At 38.1% G+C, this 20,390-nt stretch overlaps 8 protein-coding genes across 8 annotated transcripts; 5 read left to right on the forward strand and 3 right to left on the reverse strand. All coding sequences in view use genetic code 12, as the record gives it.

Annotated features, from left to right (window-relative positions):
- Positions 1–182: 182 nt before the first annotated feature.
- Positions 183–1,805, reverse strand: KIN3 (serine/threonine protein kinase KIN3; the record flags this gene model as incomplete). The annotated part of the gene is made up of 1 exon (XM_064998417.1): positions 183–1,805. One exon carries the CDS (start codon positions 1,803–1,805, stop codon positions 183–185), a length of 1,623 nt encoding a protein of 540 aa, XP_064854489.1.
- Positions 1,806–2,633: 828 nt separating this feature from the next.
- Positions 2,634–4,223, reverse strand: DASC09_048190 (histidine phosphatase family protein; the record flags this gene model as incomplete). The annotated part of the gene is made up of 1 exon (XM_064998418.1): positions 2,634–4,223. The coding sequence occupies one exon, from the start codon at positions 4,221–4,223 to the stop codon at positions 2,634–2,636; it is 1,590 nt and encodes a 529-aa protein (XP_064854490.1).
- A 1,288-nt stretch (positions 4,224–5,511) lies between these two features.
- Positions 5,512–7,107, forward strand: DASC09_048200 (Esbp6 protein; the record flags this gene model as incomplete). Its single annotated transcript, XM_064998419.1, has 1 exon — positions 5,512–7,107. The coding sequence occupies one exon, from the start codon at positions 5,512–5,514 to the stop codon at positions 7,105–7,107; it is 1,596 nt and encodes a 531-aa protein (XP_064854491.1).
- A 609-nt stretch (positions 7,108–7,716) lies between these two features.
- DASC09_048210 (uncharacterized protein) lies at positions 7,717–9,072 on the forward strand (the record flags this gene model as incomplete). Its single annotated transcript, XM_064998420.1, has 1 exon — positions 7,717–9,072. One exon carries the CDS (start codon positions 7,717–7,719, stop codon positions 9,070–9,072), a length of 1,356 nt encoding a protein of 451 aa, XP_064854492.1.
- A 662-nt stretch (positions 9,073–9,734) lies between these two features.
- On the forward strand, positions 9,735–10,502 carry DASC09_048220 (uncharacterized protein; the record flags this gene model as incomplete). The annotated part of the gene is made up of 1 exon (XM_064998421.1): positions 9,735–10,502. The coding sequence occupies one exon, from the start codon at positions 9,735–9,737 to the stop codon at positions 10,500–10,502; it is 768 nt and encodes a 255-aa protein (XP_064854493.1).
- A 440-nt stretch (positions 10,503–10,942) lies between these two features.
- MSH5 (MutS family protein MSH5) lies at positions 10,943–15,432 on the forward strand (the record flags this gene model as incomplete). The annotated part of the gene is made up of 3 exons (XM_064998422.1): positions 10,943–11,848; positions 11,938–13,976; positions 15,126–15,432. 3 exons carry the CDS (start codon positions 10,943–10,945, stop codon positions 15,430–15,432), a joined length of 3,252 nt encoding a protein of 1,083 aa, XP_064854494.1.
- Positions 15,433–15,786: 354 nt separating this feature from the next.
- DASC09_048240 (uncharacterized protein) lies at positions 15,787–18,150 on the reverse strand (the record flags this gene model as incomplete). Its single annotated transcript, XM_064998423.1, has 1 exon — positions 15,787–18,150. The coding sequence occupies one exon, from the start codon at positions 18,148–18,150 to the stop codon at positions 15,787–15,789; it is 2,364 nt and encodes a 787-aa protein (XP_064854495.1).
- Positions 18,151–18,369: 219 nt separating this feature from the next.
- DASC09_048250 (tubulin alpha chain) lies at positions 18,370–19,707 on the forward strand (the record flags this gene model as incomplete). The annotated part of the gene is made up of 1 exon (XM_064998424.1): positions 18,370–19,707. The coding sequence occupies one exon, from the start codon at positions 18,370–18,372 to the stop codon at positions 19,705–19,707; it is 1,338 nt and encodes a 445-aa protein (XP_064854496.1).
- Positions 19,708–20,390: the final 683 nt, after the last annotated feature.

Below are 20,390 nucleotides of genomic sequence, written 5' to 3' on the forward strand. Positions count from 1 at the left end.
GTCCATTATATTGGGTTTCATAAAAGACGAACAACAACAAAAAAAATCCTCCAAACCAATAATACATTAAGAATATATACACAAAGAACCATCAATAAGAAAACTAAACCATTAACAAAAACAAAAAAAGAAAAAAAAAAGAAGAAGAAGAAGAAGAGGAAAATATTGCTCTAAAAAAGACTTCAAAAATTCAGGTTAAAAGTCCTTAAAAATGGACTAGGTGTATTTTCCTCATACATTTCATTATAATATTTCTTTTTCTTGGTCATTACATGAGCGTTCGAAGAATGTGTGGCTTTATTCAAAGCATTACCACCATTCATGTTCAAGTTCTGGTTCCCTGTGACCCCTCCATAAACATTGGGGTTTGAATACTCATCAAATAATTTGCTTTGGTTTTTGATTGAGTATTTCAGATTGTTGCTTGATGTTGATGGGGCGGTGGAAGCGGCAGAGGTGATGGTGCTTCCTGATAAGCCTGGCCCATTCCATTGTTTGAGGACCCCGGTACTTTTCTTCGACAAAAGATCATTAGGTTTCCCATATTCGTCGTTCATTTTCCCACTAGTGGTCGCTTGATTGATGATTTGTTGCATGAATTCTGGCTCTTGAAGTAGAATTTTTATTCGATTGTTCACCTCTTTTTCCACAACGTATTGGAATTCCTTCTGATATTGTAACCTGATTTGTTCGATTTCTTTGTCCATGATTTTCTTATGATACCCCAACTCTTGGTCGATCTCGTTGCTTAGGCGGGATCGTTCTTGTAAAAACGCATTTTCTTTCAACTTGAGACTACGCTCGAGCAGAGCCAAATTTTGTTGTTTGGTGTTGAGTTCCAATTCTTTTCGGAAGATCTTGATACTGATTTCTTGGAGTAGCAAATAAGACAGCGGTCTCTGGGCAGTATCGACCAGAATACACGCGTTGATCGTTAATCGTAATTTCTGGGAATAATGACTTGGGATATCTGGGAAATGACCCTCTTTGATACGATTTTGTAATTGTAAATGTGTTTTCGCTTGGAATGGCGGATGAAGGGCACAGAGTTCATACATCACACATCCAAGGGACCAAATGTCCAGAAGAGGAGTGTAAGGTTTATCCATGAGCACTTCGGGACTCATGTAGTATGGGGTACCGACATAGGTGGTGGCGAAATCACTTTCCAGTAGTAACAACTTTGCAAGCCCAAAATCCCCAAGCTTGACGAAATTGTCCTTCAATAAGAAAACATTATCTGGCTTGATGTCTCTATGAATGATAATCATTTCATTATTGACCACTGTGGGCTCGTTACTTCCTGAAACACTGTATTTGTACTGGTTATTTGGGCCATGGGTATCCTTTCCGTCCTCCTCATTCTCCTCGTCGTCATATTGTGTCTGGAAGATGTTTTTCACTGGCGGAGGGTCCACTCCGTAATGGCATCGGTACAACGCCATTATTACCTGGGTAAATATGCTCCAGATGAGATCCTCGGGCACGTACTCCTCGCGCTTTTTGTGCGATTTGATGATCTGGCTCAAATCCCCGCCATCACAGTACTCCATGTAAAGATACACCATATGATCCTCAGGAACGTGTTCATGGTAGATGTACTCGACAATATTGGGGTGGTTCAAAGATCCAAGGATTCGGAATTCGTCAATGAGCTGTGATCTTTCCTTGGGGTTCATGTGGATATACGAGATTTCTTTCCGGACACAGAGTCTTCCATCACTGATTCTCCGAACTTTACGGACATTCCCAAAAGACCCGCGGCCAATTAGTTCAAGAACTTCGAATTTTTGTTCGAAACTCATGTTGAATTGATGTAGATTTATCCTTTCTTTCTTTGTTTTTTTTTTTTTTTTTTTTTCTTTTCTTTTTGCTAATCGATTTGGATAGGTAAGTTTAAATCTAATTATTATTTCTATTCTGGTAATGAGCAAATTGAAATGATATCTTCTTATCTTTTGATGTTGTGGTGATGACCTTGTAATGTTTTTTTGGGGTGCGATCCTGATCCTTTAATTTTCAAAAATTTTGTTGAAATACACAATAGGAACTTTGACTTTGGAGGGGGGAACGATGAACACTAAGAAATGTGCGGAGTGACAATTTAAAAAAATAGGAATATCAGATATGGCTTTTCACTTTTCCAAATAATAATGTTTGGATAAAAGAGAGTTTGATCGCTGCTATTATTATTTTTTTTTCGTCTTCTTTTTCTGATGACAGCCAGATTTACCAGAAAAACTGGTTGTTTACTTTTTTCCCAAAACGGCAGGGGCCGTGGGCTCAAAATTGTCCAGCGCGACATGCATGAAAATATCTCACCAAAATGGCGAGGATGTCTTATTATTATTATTATCATCAAAGAATTAGGTAGAATTAGGAGGTATTTGGAAGAATTGGTACGTATGTATTTGTATATTAAAATTAGAGAGTATTTGCAAGAATCAAAACGTACTTATGAGAATTCGGGGGACCTAGTTAGTAACTACAAATTATTAATCTAACGGGTATAAAGTTGTAAATTAGAACAAATAAAGCAAAAAGAAAACTTAGAAAAAATATCACTTATTTTATAAAGACCAAGAAAGGAGAAAGAAGAAAGAAGAAAAAAAGAAATCGAAAAACACACACAATCATACTTCTGGAGCACCGTTAGTGACAGTAGCATTATAGTTGTAGTCAGCATCACAAGCATATTCATAGTTGGCAATGTCCCACAAAGTGTCCAAGTACTGGGTGAAGTTACCGAATTCACACCAACCGTCAGCTCTGTCAGCACAGAATTCTGGGATGTTCTTGGACAAGGAAAGAGTATTGTCATTCAAGATAGCATGAACGTATTGGGTGGCACCGGAACCTGGAACGCTAGTGGAGCTTCTGTTAGCTGGAACTTCTTCGTCACATTCAATAATTTCAAAAGCCAATTGAGCACCGAATGGAGTGATACGTGACAAGTCGAAAAGATGGGTATCATTGTCAGGGCCTTCAAAAGTCCAGTTGGCCTTGAATTGTTCAAAACCTAAAGCAGTAATGATGTTTTGAATTTGGGAATCGTGAGTGAAATCCATATACAAAGTTTGGTTCAATGGGAAGAAAGTAGAGTTGGAGTCAAGGGTGGAGTTTTGTTCGGCTTGGAATTGTGGGTTGTAAGTGGTGTTGAGCAATCTGTCCTTGAATTCTTCAACCCAACCAACACCAAGAGCACGGCCCATTGAGTTACCAAAAGAGTTTTCAGCATACCAATCAACAGAGGTGGTGTATTCATAACCTTCCCATTCTTCTTGAGAGAAAAGACTACAGAAGTGAGAGAAACCCAAAATATTAGTTTCGTAAGCACAAATGGTTTGGATTTCGTTAAGGTCAGCAACGGTGAAGTTGAAACCAGTGATTTGGGAGTTGAATCTTTCAGCAGCCTTTTCAAGGTATTTCTTCTTATATTCGTCATTTTCTGGATAAGAAACATGACCGTAGGCGTAGTCGTTGTTTGGACAACCGTTCCAAGCGGCCAAAGTGTTGTTGAAGCCATCGTCTTCGATCAAGATTTCCAAGTTGACATAGTCTTCCCAGTTGAGACCGAAGAACCCATGGAGGTAATATTGAGCGGTCATCATCATTCTTTGTTCGGAAGTGGTACGGGCGACAATCTTTTCGTCCAAGTTGTCCCAGTCGAAAAGTTGACCGTAACGGAAGAAACCCTTGACACCGTTGTTGAACAATTGGTTGTTACCGAGGTTGGTCAAGATGTTTTTCCCCATCTTTAATTCCCAGTCGTTAAGGAATTCCAAATTACCAGTGGCATTGAAAGTGGCATTGGCCAATCTTTTTGGGAAAGAAAAGCTAGAATCTGGGTAACGAGAACCGTGTCTTTGAAGGAAATGGACCTGTTTGATGGTACATTGACCAGGAGTGGCGTAATTGTAAACTCCCCAGCCGTCTTCATGAACGTAGTATGGAGACAAGGTAGCCATCAATTCAAAGATGCTTCTGTCATCTTCCTTGTGATCGAAACTTTGGACAGAGGTTTCGATTGGTTGAGGGTACTGGTATTGGGATGTTGGAGTACCGGTGGCAGCAGCGGCGACGTTAGTTTCTGCCAAAAATGGAGCAGCAGCAGTAGCAGTAGACCCTAACCAGCCGATAGAGGTTGGGAAGAGGTTGATAGGCGAGGCAGTAGTCAAGCCATTGAGGATGGAAAGCGCAAGGGCGAAAGAGATGAAGACCATATTTATCTTTGTTGATGTTCTTTACAAAGATTGAAGGGAAAATCTGAAATTAGAGAAAGAAAGCGAGTGATATCATGATATATATATATATATATATATATATATGCACATCTAGACAGATCTACATAAAGTTATGAATAACAAAGGCACGCATTGTGAAGCATTATCCTTGAATGCTTCTGATCGATATTCCTTCTATGGACCGAATAGCGATTGCCGTTTGGTGAGAAACTATTGTCCCTCTGCGGAAACAGGATTTAGTGTGAGTACACGTGATACAGCTGCAGTTTTGCTTTGGGGCTTTTCGGGGGAGTCCCCGTCCGTTTTGCAACTGCGTCTGTCTGGAACGTGATGGCGCGAGAACCCAAAAGCGGCACATATCGCTATCGTCGGGGCACGACAGCACGTTGCAGGTTATTGTAGGAAAGACCTCGCGCCAACATTAGGCCCGGTGGTGGTGTATGGCTAGGGTATTTTTCTACTATTTGGGGTGTGTCTAGCTGGAACAGGCCTGGAGTGTTAATCCAAAGACTCTATTTGGCTGAAGATTGAAGATAGCCTGTTTTTTAGCATGGTGACTCTCCAACTGATTTGAGCATAGATTCATTCAACCATTGATACCATAATCGGCCATGTGGTGTACATACGCATAATAGACTGCTTAACAATGTAGTTATGGCTTTTTAAAAAAAGCATTAGCTACATCAACGTCATTCTACTTTGTTTAGCGAAATTAAATAAATAAAGGGTTAAGAATCCGGTAGACTGGCGACATTTGTGAAAGACATTTATGGAGTACAACTGTTTGTTTGTTTTGTTTTTGTTTTACTTCATTCAATTTACAATAACCATAGACTTTCTAATGACCAAATGCTTGGATAAAAAAGAATTCCCTTTGCGGAAGATCAATTACATTTTTACCAACGTGGTTACCATCATGGGATGCCACTGAGATATAACTGCCAAAACATTCATTGGTGTTCGGATCGCGGTTATACATCCCCAGTGGTGTATTTTTCACAACTGTGGCCAAACTTTGTACTAAAGATGTCAAAATTTGAATAAATAACACCCAGCCAAGAAGACCCAGTAATGTGGTATACTGAAAAATGCCATCGGATATTTGTCTTCCTACGCGTCGTTAACAGAAAGAAAAAAAAAAAAAAAAAAAAAATTGATTACTAATTCCTCAATATCATATATATAATGGTACAGCTAGAAGTGATCCAAGGTTTTTCTTGCGATTCAGTGACTATTTTCAGTAATAAGCAACTGATATTGTAATATTATGGTTTCCTTGGCAAACTCACAAACATTAGACACTGGAAAAAACGTGCCAAAGTCAACACCGGAAGCCGACATTGAAGCCAATCAGCCTCCGGAAAGTAAAATCAAAAATAAAGGAGCATACCACCCCGATGATTTAAAAGACTTACCACCTGATGGAGGAGTCGAAGCCTGGACGGCAGCCGCGTGCTCGTTGTTGTATTGTTTTGCTTCTTGGGGGTCAGTCTCTTCATACGCAGTGTTCTTGAACTTCTACTTGACCAGTGATATTCTCCCCGGAATAACCAAGATCGATTATGCTCTTGTTGCAGGGTTGACTATGTGCCTATTGTTATGCTGTAGCTTTGTCGTTTCTGGGCTTCTTGTCATCTGGAACGTCAAAGTAGTCGCCACTATCGGACTAGTCCTCCATTTTGTCGGCATGCTTTTAGCCTCGTTTTCCGTAAATTACTGGCAAATGATTCTTACTGAAGGTATTTTATCAGGGTTGGGATGCGGAATTTTATTCGCTATTGCCGTGATTTTAGTTCCTTCTTGGTTTCTCAAAAGAAGAACCATTGCCAGCGGACTACAATTCGCTGGCACCGGCTTGGGAGGATGCGTTTTCAGCCTTGTATCACAAGCCATGATAGAAAGAACTGGTAATCAACGTTGGGCTTTACGGACTATCGCCTTTATTGCTTTGTTTCTTAATGTGATTGCCACAGCCTTGGTGAAGCTTAGAAAACCTTTGCATATCAAAGCGGTCAAAGATAATAACCAAGGACAGTTCAAAACCTTCATCCGTGCCATGAGAGTACCACTTCAACCTAAAGTCTGGTTCACCAGCACTGCGCTTATGTTGGTTGGATATTTCTGTATCTCTTCAATCGGTTATGTCATCATCCTTTATTCGCTCTCCAACTTCGCGGTCTCCGTGGGTCTCAGTGCCAAGCAAGGGTCTGATGCCCTTGCCATCTTGAATGCTTGTCAGTTCATCGGGCGTTTGAGTATTGGGATCATTGGTGATAAGATCGGGCGCTTCAACATTTCGATGCTCATGTCCTATACCGTGATCATTTTCACTTTTGCGTTTTGGATCCCAATCACCACGTACGCCCAAGTGATTGCCTTCAGCGCGATGATGGGGCTAGTCATGGGTTATCAATTCGTTACCATTTCCCCAATTATCGCCGACTTCTTTGGTGTCAAGAACTTCCCTGTCGTTTGGTGTTTGATATCTTTTGTGAACTCAATTGTTGGGTTGGTGTCCGAACTTATCGCTTTGGGTCTTAAACGGAGCGACTCTGCGGAAAAGCCATACCTTTACGCCCAAATTTTCACAGGTGTAATGTTTGCCGTTAGTTCTTTTTTCCTCCTTCCATTACGTGAGCTCAAGATCAGTAATATCATTCGCCAATGGAAAAATGAAGCCGAAGAAGAACTTGTCAATACTGCGAATACCAATTTTTCTGATGATAAAGATAAAACCGAACTGGACAATGGTAAAGACCTCCAATTTCGTATTGAAGATCATAGAATAAACCAATACAATGACCTATTGGCCACCACTCCGAGTGCTTATCTTAAACGTGTGTTTTACCCTATTGCTGCTTGAATGTTGGAAACGTTCAACTTTTTAGACTCTTCTTCTCTTTTTGCATTGTTTCACTTTTTACTTTTTGCATTACTTTCATTCCTTCTGTTAATTATATTTTTGTTAGATATATTTTACAGCACCCTTCATTTTGGTCTTTTTTGAACAGCTGAAGATTCATGCGTTAGATAATATATAGATAACATATAGATAACATGTATCAACATGCATATATGCATTACATACTCCTCTCATATTGTACTATTTAGGCTGACACATGCCATTAAAAAGACGATTCAGTTGAAAATTTTTGCTCCTTATGACAATTGAAAATAACTTAATGGCCAAAGATAACTTATCATTGTCGTATTTCTACGTCAAAAGATTAGTAATAGAGTTAGAAAAACCTATTGTAGTCACGTGTCTTAATCAAAAGAAATCCGTAAATTACGCTAAAAGTTACTGCGATTTACCACAGAAACTGCGAATATTGGGCAGAATAGAATCCCTTTCTCTACTGATGCATTATATTTTTGTTTCTTAGACTGACAAAAAGGATTCTCTAAAGAGCTCCATTTTTTTTTTCTTCCGTTCATCGCCTCTCCTCTGTTCAAAAAACAAAAGATAAAAATGGCAGCCGTATCACATCAATTATACGTGAAGGATAGGGATTTCACACATCAAATAACCTTTTCAGCCTTGCCACTCTCCCCATTGAATCTTAATGCCAGCTTCCATGTTGTGGCAGAACCAGGAGATAACTCAGAGCCCAATGATCCTATCTATACTCTTGAAAAATACCATCTCCCACACCATCTTGACCCAAAGCTTTCAAAATTAGTGATCATTGATTCAGTAAAATCAGGCAAGGGAAGAACTACCGATGGTGACATCTACAAGAACTCCATAGTTCCGATCCTCAAAATAATCGGTTTACATGACAAGCACGACTATTATGAAACCGAAACCAAGGACTCTATTCATCAATTGGCCCGATCCCTAATAAATTCAGAAGTCACTCCTAACAAAGATCTAACTGTGCTTTTACTATCTGGCGATACGTCAATTCACGAGTTTATTAACGGTCTTCCTCAAACATCGGCGCCTCGAAACATCAATTTAGGAGTTATTCCCTTGGGATCTGGTAATGCATTTGCCCTCGAGCTTGGAGTTACATCTGCTATTAATGGAGTATTGAAGGTATTCAGTGACTCCTCAGGCATACAGAAGTTTCCAGTTCATCAAGCATCATTCTCTCCAGGGTCGTATATTCAAGATCCTGAAGATGAGGAGAAAATAGACTCCAAGAGTTATATTTCTAGCCTCAAGTTCTTTGTGGTGTTATCTTGGGGTCTTCATGCGGCAATCGTTGGTGATTCCGATTCACTAGAGCTTAGGAAATTGGGTAATGACAGGTTCAGAATTGCTGCCTACAACAACATCAATAGTATTTTACAAAATTATGAAGGTGAAGTTGTGAGGATGGTTAATGGTGTGCGAGTAAATGACGAGAATCAGATCACTTGCCATTCTTACTTTCTTTTAAGTCTTGTGAAGTCTCTTGAGGCTAATTTCACTATTTCTCCTCACTCTGATTTTATTAGCGGGAAATCCTACATTATAGACATTCCTTTTAAAAATTTGCTGTTGTCCGACCACTCCAGTGATTCCTCTGAAAAAGTAAACTGTCAACTTCAAAAACAGAAAGAATTTCTTGCCGGGATACTTGAAAAAGTTTATGTTCAATCTAGCCATATTGATGATCCTGATATAGTATACCGACGAGTGTTTACCGAATCAAATGAATCTTTACTTGTCTTTGTTAAAGACAAAGAGGCAAGGAAAAGAAGAATATGCGTTGACGGAAGAATTGTGATTTTGGACAATGATGGCAGTGATACTGGCGTCCATGGCGATCAAAAGTATGTCAAGATAGATCTGTTTGGCAATAAATGCAACGGCTGGAGTTTGAGCTTGATTGTTTGATGATGGCTTTGCCCTTAAAAAACGTTCTCTTGTTTATTTTGGTTTGTGTTCTATTTAATTTTTTTCATTGGGACTCGATAGGTAGAATATATATATTACTTGTAATATTAGATTTGTAAGAAATTTACGCTGTTCTTATTTGTTTATTAATTACTGATTTGCTCTAGTGAGTGATTATATATAGATAGTTGTTCATCAAAATATGGAATTTATATTATTCAAAACCCATATAGGAGGCACAGGTAAACATGGGTTTTTTGTAAAACCAGATTACGAGTGCCATTTATACTATTTGCATTCCTTTTGGTATTGTCGCTCGTAAGCTGGCAAGTACGAAACATTATTCCTGAGTATCTTTAATATCTCTGATATTTTTTCCCTTTTCCTCTGCTCCTGAAACAGAATGAACCAATGTTATTTTCTTGCTGACGTTATTACCTTGATACATTACTTAGATAAGAGAAAGGCATGGAATGCCTCCACCTTTGGGAATTCCGTACATCCTCATGCCGCATGCGCGCCCTGTTCAACATTCTCCACGAAATCTGTCAATATATATCTGGATCACTTCCATGAATTCGATATTGCCGCCGATTTTTATATTTTCTCTTACAAACTCAAATTTTGAATACTAAGAGAAATATAAAAGAAGAAGAAAAAATATGAGACTAAGACAAGGCACTTTACTTAATATATTGCTACTATGGATCTTGGGATATTGGGGCAAATCCTTGTTTGTTGATTCTTACAGCATCATGAAAAAGCTTGAAAAAAATCAGAAGCGTGAGCCAGAAGCCCTTGGCGTCGGAACAGAACTAGTAGACTCTGAGAAGGGATTGCTCTCCAAAATCGATAAGCCAAAAGTAACCACTCCTAAAGTTACTGAAAGTGATACCGCAGCGAAATCACCTACCGAACAAACAGAAGTTGAATCACTGGGACAGAAAGATGGCTCTTCCCAAGAATCCAATTCATCTAAAGATACGGACTCCAAAGATGGTGAAGCGAACTCAGCTGCTAAGGAGAATACACCGGCAACAAGCTCAAAGAAAGGATTCTTCGGCAAAGCCATGGGGTTATTTGACATTGTGATGATTGTACCAATGGCAGAACAAGTAGTAGAAATGTTATCGAGCGATAAAAAGACCACCATTCAAAGAACGCGTATGGTGCAGACCACAATCACTGATGCTTGTCAAGTTGGAGGCATGGTTTCTGGGGCAAATACTGCCGTGATCGCTAGTGCTAGCAGTGCCTGCGTAGCAGGGGGAGGAACAATCATTCATCAACCAGTGGTTTATGTCACCGAAACCCCTAGTGTAAAAGCATATGCCGTTGTGACGAGGACGATAGTACCACAAGCTGTCACCACTACTGCTAGTGTGGCAATGTATCAAACACTACAGCCAGTTGTGATGCGCACCGCATAATAACCTGTTAATTTTACCAGCACATTCTTTAATTTTTGTTTTATTTTCTTTTTCTCTCTCAATTCATTTTTATTTAAAAAAGCATAGATTATTAATATTTTTTTTTCCCTTCTTCTTTTCAATGGGACTGTCTTTCTTGGTTACTTGCATTTCCTGTGTTTACAATAAACATCTTAAGCAATTCCACTTAATTGTAATCAGAAATTATAGGTATATATGAGAGAAATGTGTCTTCTTGGACTGATTCCATATTAAAATTAATCAAGATCGAGTTAGGAACCAAGTTCTTTGGGTTAGGATTTTGGCTTTGTGCACCTGGACTGCATGTTGGTTGTTGGTGCGTGATGTGAAAACACAAGGCGATGGGGGAATTTTGCGATAATAATTGTAACCCTAATCATTTTTTATGACCATTACCACTCATTGTTTTCGCAGTGAAAATGAGTAATTGTTCTGAGAATATTGATTCTGGAAATTCCCTTCTATCTAGGTTTCTCAAAAGAGCTCGGGTCACCTCCGATATTGGGCACTCGCTTATCGGCGCTAGCCATATCAGCGGAGCAGAAAATGGGGATGAGGAAGACGAAATAGACGACGAAATTCTTAGTGACAATGAGAAAACTCATTTTCGAAACTCTTTAAATACTCCGGCGCCAATTTTAGGTGTTGATAAAAGTTCTTCTGGTAATTATGGGGGATCCCAGGACATTCGTGGATCAGCTCATACAGATTTCCAACCACAAGGGATGGTATTTCCACAAGTCCCTGAAAATGCAGTTTGTCGCCTGGATGAAGCCCAAAACTTCAACAGAGTAGAAGATGATCATCTTGAAATTCCTATGTTATCAGAACCACAAATTACAGAAAGATATTTATTTGGTGATTTAGACCCTATTGTTGAGCCTGAGGATCAACAAGACATCTCTACATTTGATAAGGAAGTCATTTTATGCTTGAACTTCAATACCAATAAGCTAGGTGCTATTTCCTACAGGCACCAAGATTCCAGCTTGTCTATTTTGGAAGATTTCAATTTTTGGATTGCTGGTGAAGGAATGAGCGTCTTACGGGATAAGATCATTGACACTTTGGCAAGCATTATTTTGGAGATTAACCCAGATATAATCTTGACTACTTCCGGATTATATGAATTCGTAAGTATATTTAATGATTCTCGGGAGGCTAAGATTACTGTCGAAGTTAGGCCATCCAAGGAATTTAACAGCAAAAACAACAATAGAACAGTACATAATTTGATAGAGGGAATCTTGAACGGTCAAAGAGGCCAATTTCATATTGATTCAGCGTTGGTTAGTTTGCAAAACTCTCCTGATTTAAACTTATCGGTAAGGTAGTAGTACCTTTTCTCTTCCTTTTTTTTTGTTTGCTTTTCTAATCGTCTTATGACCGCATTTCCTAACAAAACAATTACCAGCGAGGGGCATTGAGTTGCCTCATTAGATTCTTCGAAAACTACAACAACTTTGATTTCACTATAAAAGCAGTGGATTCCATTAATTTGCATAATCACCTTTTCATTGACCAAGAATCATTATATGCCTTACAAGTTTTACCCGATCCAAAAAACTTCCATGTTGGAAATACGAAGAGTGGAAAGGGAAAGACTTCCATTTTTGATCTTTTAAACTTTACTGGATCCAAATTAGGTGGTAAATTGTTAAATAGCTGGGTATCTCGCCCGTTGTATGATTTGGAAAAAATTCAAAAACGTCAAAACTCAATTGAATTTTTCATGAATTCCGAAGCACAAGATTTCTTTAATGATTTGAGAAAGGTTATGAAATGTTTGCCAAATATTTTTCAATTGGTCACTTCACTAAACGGCAGTAAGCTCACTTTGCAAAATTGGAAGAATCTAGAAACATTTTTAAAAAAGACTACTATATTGTATGTCACAATCGATTCATTGTACAATCGAATGCTCAATGCAGGAAACCAAATTGATATTATTGAGAATATTCATGATAAATGTGATATTAATAAAGTCCAGCGGTCTTTAACAAGGCTTAACATGATTATTGATTTTGATTCTTCTAAAATTGAATACAAAACAATAATTCATGAAGGAATAGAGCGCAAGCTCGATGAATATCGAACAATCTATAACAGTATGGATGGGATTCTCAATCAGACTGCTGATGATGTTGCAAAAACTTTCCCTCAATATCTACAAAGATTTATCAATGCTGCGTATATTCCTCAAGTAGGTTATTTAATGTTACTCAATATTTTCGATATTAATGGGGAAGAACTAGAACTCTCGAATATTATTCAAGAATTGACAACCAATAGGAACTGGTCAATGATTTTCAACACTTCAACAACAATTTTTTTCAAAAATGAAAAAGTCATTCAGATGGATGAAGAATATGGAGATATTTACAGTATAATTTGTGATCTAGAAATTGAAATTTTATATAATTTACAACAGGAAATTTTGGAAATTGAAAGCACACTACTTAACTTTGGGAAATATTTCGCAGAATTGGACTGCCTACTTAGTTTAACACACGTTGCAATTTCTAGAAACTATTGCAAACCAATTCTCACTAATGGAATAGAGCTAGAAATTGTTGAAAGTAGGCATCCGCTATATGAAACTCTATTAGATGAATCCAGTTGTTATGTTCCTAATAAAGTTTTTTTGAACACCACAACAAGCAACCCTGAAAAGTGGCAATTGGATAGTGAAAGAATAATCTTATTAACTGGGGCTAATTTTTCTGGGAAGTCTGTCTATATCACTCAAGTAGCATTATTAGTGATTCTCGCTCAAATTGGATCTTTTATTCCTGCTAAATCAGCTACCATCGGTTTAGTGGACAAGGTCTTAACTAGAGTAATGTCTCGAGAAAGCTTGTCAAAGACCCAGAGCACATTCATGATTGACTCTCAGCAAATGTCTAAATGCTTGAGGTTAATGACAAGAAAGTCTTTGATAGTCATTGATGAGTTTGGGAAGGGGACTGATGTTTATGATGGGCCAGCATTGTTTGGATCAATTATTGAATATTTGAGATCCCATTCCAAATGCCCGAGGGTCATTGCTGCTACGCATTTCAAAGAGTTATATGATGGGACGTCCCAAATCTTTGAGGAATTAGATGGTTTACATCATTACCACATGGATGTTTATTTCTCTGTCGAAATCAATGAAGCCAGAGAAAACTTGGATAAGAAAATCACTTTTTTGTATGAAATCAATGATGGAATCGCTGATAAAAGTTTTGGAATTTATTGTGCCAAGATGTGTGGAATTAAACCATCTATTATTTCCTTTGCAGAAAAATATTTACAAAAATTGGAGCAAGGAGGAAATCTCAAAAATATATTCGCTAAATTATCTCCACAGGAAGAAAATGATCTCAAATCTGCCCACGCAATTTCAAAAAGTGTTCTAAAATTGGATGTTGATGATTTAAAAGGTTTGCCACGCGAAGCGCTTCGAGAAAAGTTGAATGAAATATTACAAAATAATTCTTCTATTGATCTCTCATCTATAAATTCTATCGGAACTTAATTAATTGCCTTGAGAAAATATATAAACGTAGACCGGATCATAACAATAGCTCAACATCCATGGGATCACTACACCAAATACTTCCACCACTTTTGTCGCTGCTATCATTTATTTAGAAAAATAAGATTCACGACCAAATTTGCTGCTTATATACTATTAAACACTTACATTTACTTTATATTTCATTATCATTGCATTAATATTATAAGCTGATATTTAGTTATATTTCCAAGGCAATCATGGATCCTAAAGCCATTAACACCTCCAATAATGTGCTTTGTTTGTGTTACTTGGCTCAGTGGAGATTTATTGTGAAGTGGGAGATGAGAAGAGTTACAAGAGGCTTGTGAATATTCTTGAAGTCGCTCAAAAATCTAATTCCCTCTGATTGTATTGGCAAAGACGAGCTAGTTCCAATTGCCAGAATACATTGCAACGACCTTCTGAAAATTGCAAAATACGGAAACTACTCTATACGTAAAAAGTAGGAGTGTCTTAAAGAACATTCAAAAAAAATGAAATGACGACACGGGCAGGACTCGAACCTGCGCGGGCAGAGCCCAAAAGATTTCTAATCTTTCGCCTTAACCACTCGGCCACCGTGCCTTTATGAAATACATGAAATTGCATATAATAGCGGCCGAAACATAAGTAAATGGCATGATGTGTGCATAAGACTGCATAAATATACATATTTTTTAATCATCTCGCTCCTATCTTTCACTACCTTTCACAGTTATCTCATTTAGAGAATCTATTATTCAGCAAACCTCATTATTATTGTTGCATTTAACCACGTGGTAATATCCTTTCTGTTTTACTATTTAGTTTTCTCATTACTTATTATTGCCTATTGCTGCATCTAAGCATGTTGCCGCTATTTTATTCATTATATAAGTGTCAGGACCCGCCATGGTGGTACACCGGTACCTATTCATCGACGAATGATGAATTGTGAGAGCTTCATTACTTGAGGATCTAGTATCCTTCTATCTACGGCTGAGATGCCCAGAGGATGTTGCTTGGGATGCTTTCGCATCGATCAAAGTGCATAGTGATACAAATTTCCCCAAACTCGAAAGTTTAATTCAAACAGTGAAATCATTTCATAAATATGCTGGATTGGAGATTCCATCTGAGGGAGAATTCGTCAAACATATTAGACAAAAAATTCATGGAAGAAAATTCAAGAGTCCAAATGATAATCGTTTAGCTACCAAATTGGTAGGCGCTAAGACGGTAGCTGAAGTCTTTAAGATTGGTAAGAAACTTCAAGAAAAAATCAGACTCTCCAGTGACTACGTCCCACCAACGCTAGTCAACGAAATTGTTACGTCTAAGGTTGACAAGAAAAGAAAGTACAGGAAGAGCTTCAAAAATTCCTCGTAACCAAGAAAATACTGCACGTATTGCAAAGGAACTAGTCATTATAAATCTCATTGTTGGAAATTGAAAGAACTTCTGAATCAAAATTACTTTGAGCGTTCAAAAACCCGATTTATTTATCTTTATACATTGAAAAAATAAATTGCGGAGATCTTATAATACAGCCAATGATATCAAAACCTTTAATACGAATGTAGCGGTTGCAAAAACTGTAAAATATAAATTATTAGCCACTCATAAGCTTTTCCAGCGTGAAGAAGCTAATAACTGTTTCTATTTTCAAGAAACTCTATAATAATGCTACCAAAAAAGGAGAAAAAAAGAAAAGCTTTCTGAGGTTTTCTTTATCCTAAAAATTCAAAATAACATTGCTACCAATCTATCATCAATGGTTTTGCTATCCAAATCACATTCTTCGTCAATAATAAAAATAGTCAAAAACCCATTAGTTCCCCCAGTGACCACCATTGACCCATCATAATTGAACAGTAATCTTGTCAATGCTCCATCATGTCTTTTTGGGTTGGAATCAGCTTCATCATTACTTAATTCAAGATTATTATTTGGCACTGCCTCAATTATTGGAGAAACTGTATCCTTTAACAAATCCCAATATTCAAGTTTGCCAGCACCACCAACAGACATGAATTGGGAGCTAGCTCTAGGTCTCCACTGAACATCCATTACCGAGTCATCTCTATTGAGCTCAAGTAAAGGTGGGATAGTCTCCACAAGGCTTGAGGTATCGAACTCTCTACCGGTGATATCACTAAACATATCACTATTGTCGCTGCCTAGCCAAGAATTTGTAGATTTTCTAATTTTTCTGTTGGTGAGGGTGGTATCTAATGACCCAGCGGTACTATATTTCCATAGTTTGATATTCCAATCGAATCCGCAAGTTAAAAATAAGTTTCCTAGCTTTGATTCACTGCTTGGATGACAATCAATACTGGTGACTGGTGATTTTATATGTCCTTCGTAAATATTCTTAGAGTCGACAACCGCGGAATTTTGGGCCAGAGGGCCGGAGGCAATAAGAGTGTTCCAGTTTTCCACTCTATAAATTCTACCATCTTCACACGCCACTAAAAGTCCGTTCTTAGGGTCATTATTTACAATATCCACCGCTAAAGGAGCTAGCTCGTCATATTTTGCTAACAACCCTGGCGGGGATTTCAAATGCACTGGCACAGTTAATGGTGTTTGCAAAGAAAATGGCGACCATGAACATACCGTGCCATCGGTGCTGGCAGAAACCAACATGCCTGATTCATTATCACCAGCAATGGTTTTGAATCTGTGTTGAAGAGAGTACACTGGGTATAGATGGCGGAATCCTCTACCACTGTTTAAAGAGCTAGTGGCCACAGGGTCTTTGGTATTATGTCTGGTATCCCACATGTAAAGCTTCCCATTATATCCACCACCATAAATAATATGTGGGTTTTTTTTATTGAATATTACTGAGAGAATCTCTGTTGAAGCAGTAAAAAAGTGTGTTGGAATGTTGGTGTGTTGGTTCAAGTCCCAAATGGCAATAAGTGACTTATCATCGTCTAGGCCAAAATCAAGGATATCATTTGTATTTTCATTAACCGATCTTACTGCTGCTGTAAATATTTCTTTCTTTGGAGAATAAGCAACCACAATAAATTGCTCATCAGCAGAGGCCCAGTCAATAGAATTAACAGAGCGCCCAGCGCAAAAACTTCCATTATAAAGAATTCTATGTTGCTTGATTGCAACCTTCGAATCTTCAGACTTGAAAGTTGTTAATGATTTATTCACAGTTACAGATTTTTCTGAATTCTCAGTGTTATCAGTATTGGTGTTATCATCAATTTCAGCATAATTGTCTTCCGCTAGCACTTGATTAATCAATTTGAATGATTGGCTGAAAAACGATTTTAATTTTGTCTCTTTCATGGCATCATCTTTGAGCTTTTCCTGTGCGTCTATTTGATCTGTAAATTTTCTCAAACTAAACATATCACTTTCTTGTTGTTCATCTTCATCTTCTAATTCTGTTATTGCTTGCCTTATCTTTTCGTTCTTAAATGACTGACTATTTTCGTATTTCTCTTGTAACTCTTTGAGGTTTTTGCTCACCTGCTCTTCTCTAGCAAGATGTTCTGCTTCCAATTCATTTCTCACTCTCTGTTCCCATTCTCGGCGTTTGATCTCAAGGTCTTGTTCTTTACGGATTTGAAAATCTAGCGTCTGCACTGCTTTATCGTATGTGATTGTTTCAACGTGCCTTAGATTGCCTCCCATATTGTTTCTCCAGCTCTTCATAATTGGCTCTGTTTGAATTCCGATGTCAACGTACTCAACTTTTTTCCCCTTTAGTTCTGGCTCATCACTCGTGAATGACAGCTCAACACTGGGGGTATCAAAGCCATTTCTATCTGTTGACAATTGAGAAAGACGTTTCGGGGAGTGTGTTACCAATAATTCATCGACAAGCTTATTCACATTGTCCTTGTTTGTAGGGGCGCCCACACCTGATACACTTCTAGTTGGTGAGGTAAACTGTTGTTGTTGTTGTTGTTGAAGCTTATCACGAGATTCCCGATCCTGACGCTGTTTCCGAAGGGCCTGAAGTTTCTGTCTCTTTGCCTCTATCTCTTCCCTTCTACTGATAGGCATAATGATTGCTAGGTTATTTTTGTTCCAACTGTAACGCCTGTATTCTATGTTGATGTTATTGTTGATCATGATGATTTTGATGGTGATTTTCCTTCACCATGATCACCCACACTGGTGGTATACTACGATATATGACACCCAAACATTATTAGCATACACCCGTGCACCTGGGCAGATCTCCTAACACCTGAAAAAACAGGAAAAAAAACCAGAGAAAAAAAATATAAACAAATAACCTGATGACGGTTATCTGTAAACACTCCACAAAGAATATCTTACAATTCAACAATGAGAGAAGTCATTAGTGTCAACATCGGTCAAGCTGGGTGCCAAATTGGTAATCTGTGCTGGGAATTGTATTGTCTTGAGCATGGAATCAACCCAGACGGGTACCTTAGTAATGGCAGTTCCACCCCAAGTGGTGATGGGTTTCAAACCTTCTTCCAGGAAACTGGATCAGGTAAATTCGTCCCACGTACTGTCTACGTCGATTTGGAGCCTAATGTGATTGACGAAATTAAAACCGGGAAGTACCGTGACTTGTTCCATCCTGAACAATTGATTGCCGGTAAAGAAGACGCTGCTAACAATTTTGCCAGAGGTCACAATACCGTTGGTAGAGAAATGCTTGAACAAACTATGGAAAGACTCCGTAAAGTTGCGGATCAATGTGATGGTTTACAAGGTTTCTTGTTCTCCCATTCTTTTGGTGGTGGTACCGGTTCAGGTTTTGGATCTTTGTTACTCGAAGAATTGTCGGCGGAATTTGGTAAGAAGACTAAGTTGGAATTCGGGGTTTATCCAGCTCCTCAAGTGTCTACCTCTGTTGTTGAACCTTACAATGCTGTTTTGACTACCCATGCCACTTTAGAACACGCTGACTGTACTTTTATGGTTGACAATGAAGCCATTTATGACATGTGCCGTCGTAACTTGGACATTGCCAGACCAAGCCATGATAACTTGAACCGTTTGATCGCCCAAGTTGTATCATCAGTCACTGCTTCCTTGCGTTTCGGTGGTTCTTTGAACGTTGATTTGAACGAATTCCAAACTAATTTGGTTCCTTACCCAAGAATCCATTTCCCATTGGTTTCTTATGCCCCAATCAACTCCAGCGCCAAGTCTCGTCATGAATCCAACACTGTCATGGAAATTACCAACGCTTGTTTCGAACCATCCTACCAAATGGTCAAATGTAACCCTAAGAACGGGAAGTACATGGCCAACTGTTTGTTGTACCGTGGTGATGTTGTCACTAGAGAAGTTACCAACGCTGTTACCGCCATCAAACAAAAGCGTGATATTCAAATGGTTGACTGGTGTCCAACTGGTTTCAAGATTGGTGTCTGTAGTCAACCACCACAATTTGTTCCTGGTGGAGACTTGGCTCAAACTACTCGTGCCATTAGTATGTTGTCTAACACCACTTCTATTGCCGAAGCCTGGTTGCGTTTGAGTAACAAGTTTGAATTAATGTTTGCTAAAAGAGCGTTTGTTCATTGGTATGTTGGTGAAGGTATGGAAGAAGGTGAACTTAGTGAAAGTGCCGAATCTGTTTCTTCCCTTGTTAATGAATATATTGAACTTGGTGCTGATAGTGTTGACGAAGCCGAAGAATATTGAAGTTTGGAAATGCTTGGCCATCAATAGGGTGAGCTACTTTTCTTTTTTATTTTATTTATTTTTTTAATTATTGTTCTATCGTTATTATTTTGATTCACTTTTTTATTATTATTATTGTTTGTTTTGTTAACTAAGCTTCTGCACGCAAATTAATTATTCCAGAGTTTTCCTGTATATTGCACCATCGGCTGAACTGTCTATTGTCAATTGAATTTTTGCTTTAACCTTATTCAGATTTCTGGTATGTGATATTTTGTTGGCTGGGTTTCCCTGTTTTACTGGTTTATATCAAAAAATTGATTCTCTGAGAGCTATTTACATCAGCAACACTTCTTGCATTATCTTATTAGATTCTTCCTTATTTCTTTTTTTTTTTTGTTTTATAATTGGATACCAAAAATTTTGACTGCCTATCGGTTGCTTTAGTGATATGATTCTGTTCTCTTGTTATAACCCTTGGGCAATTCTTTCTATCGTTTGAACAAGATGAGTTCAAATAAAGATTTATTGATTTTTTTGATGCACGTAAAAAAATAAACTTTGAAATTATTGGTAACATCATTTCAATGTGAGAGAAAACACTTGTCTGATTCTTAATTCTTAATGAATGAATTGTATATTAATTTTTAAATATCCAGGACGCACCACATTATATAGATTATTTGACTAATATACGGAGAGTG

Source organism: Saccharomycopsis crataegensis, assembly GCF_037102585.1.
Source record: "Saccharomycopsis crataegensis DNA, jcf7180000000085, whole genome shotgun sequence".
Classification (NCBI taxonomy): domain Eukaryota; kingdom Fungi; phylum Ascomycota; class Saccharomycetes; order Ascoideales; family Saccharomycopsidaceae; genus Saccharomycopsis; species Saccharomycopsis crataegensis.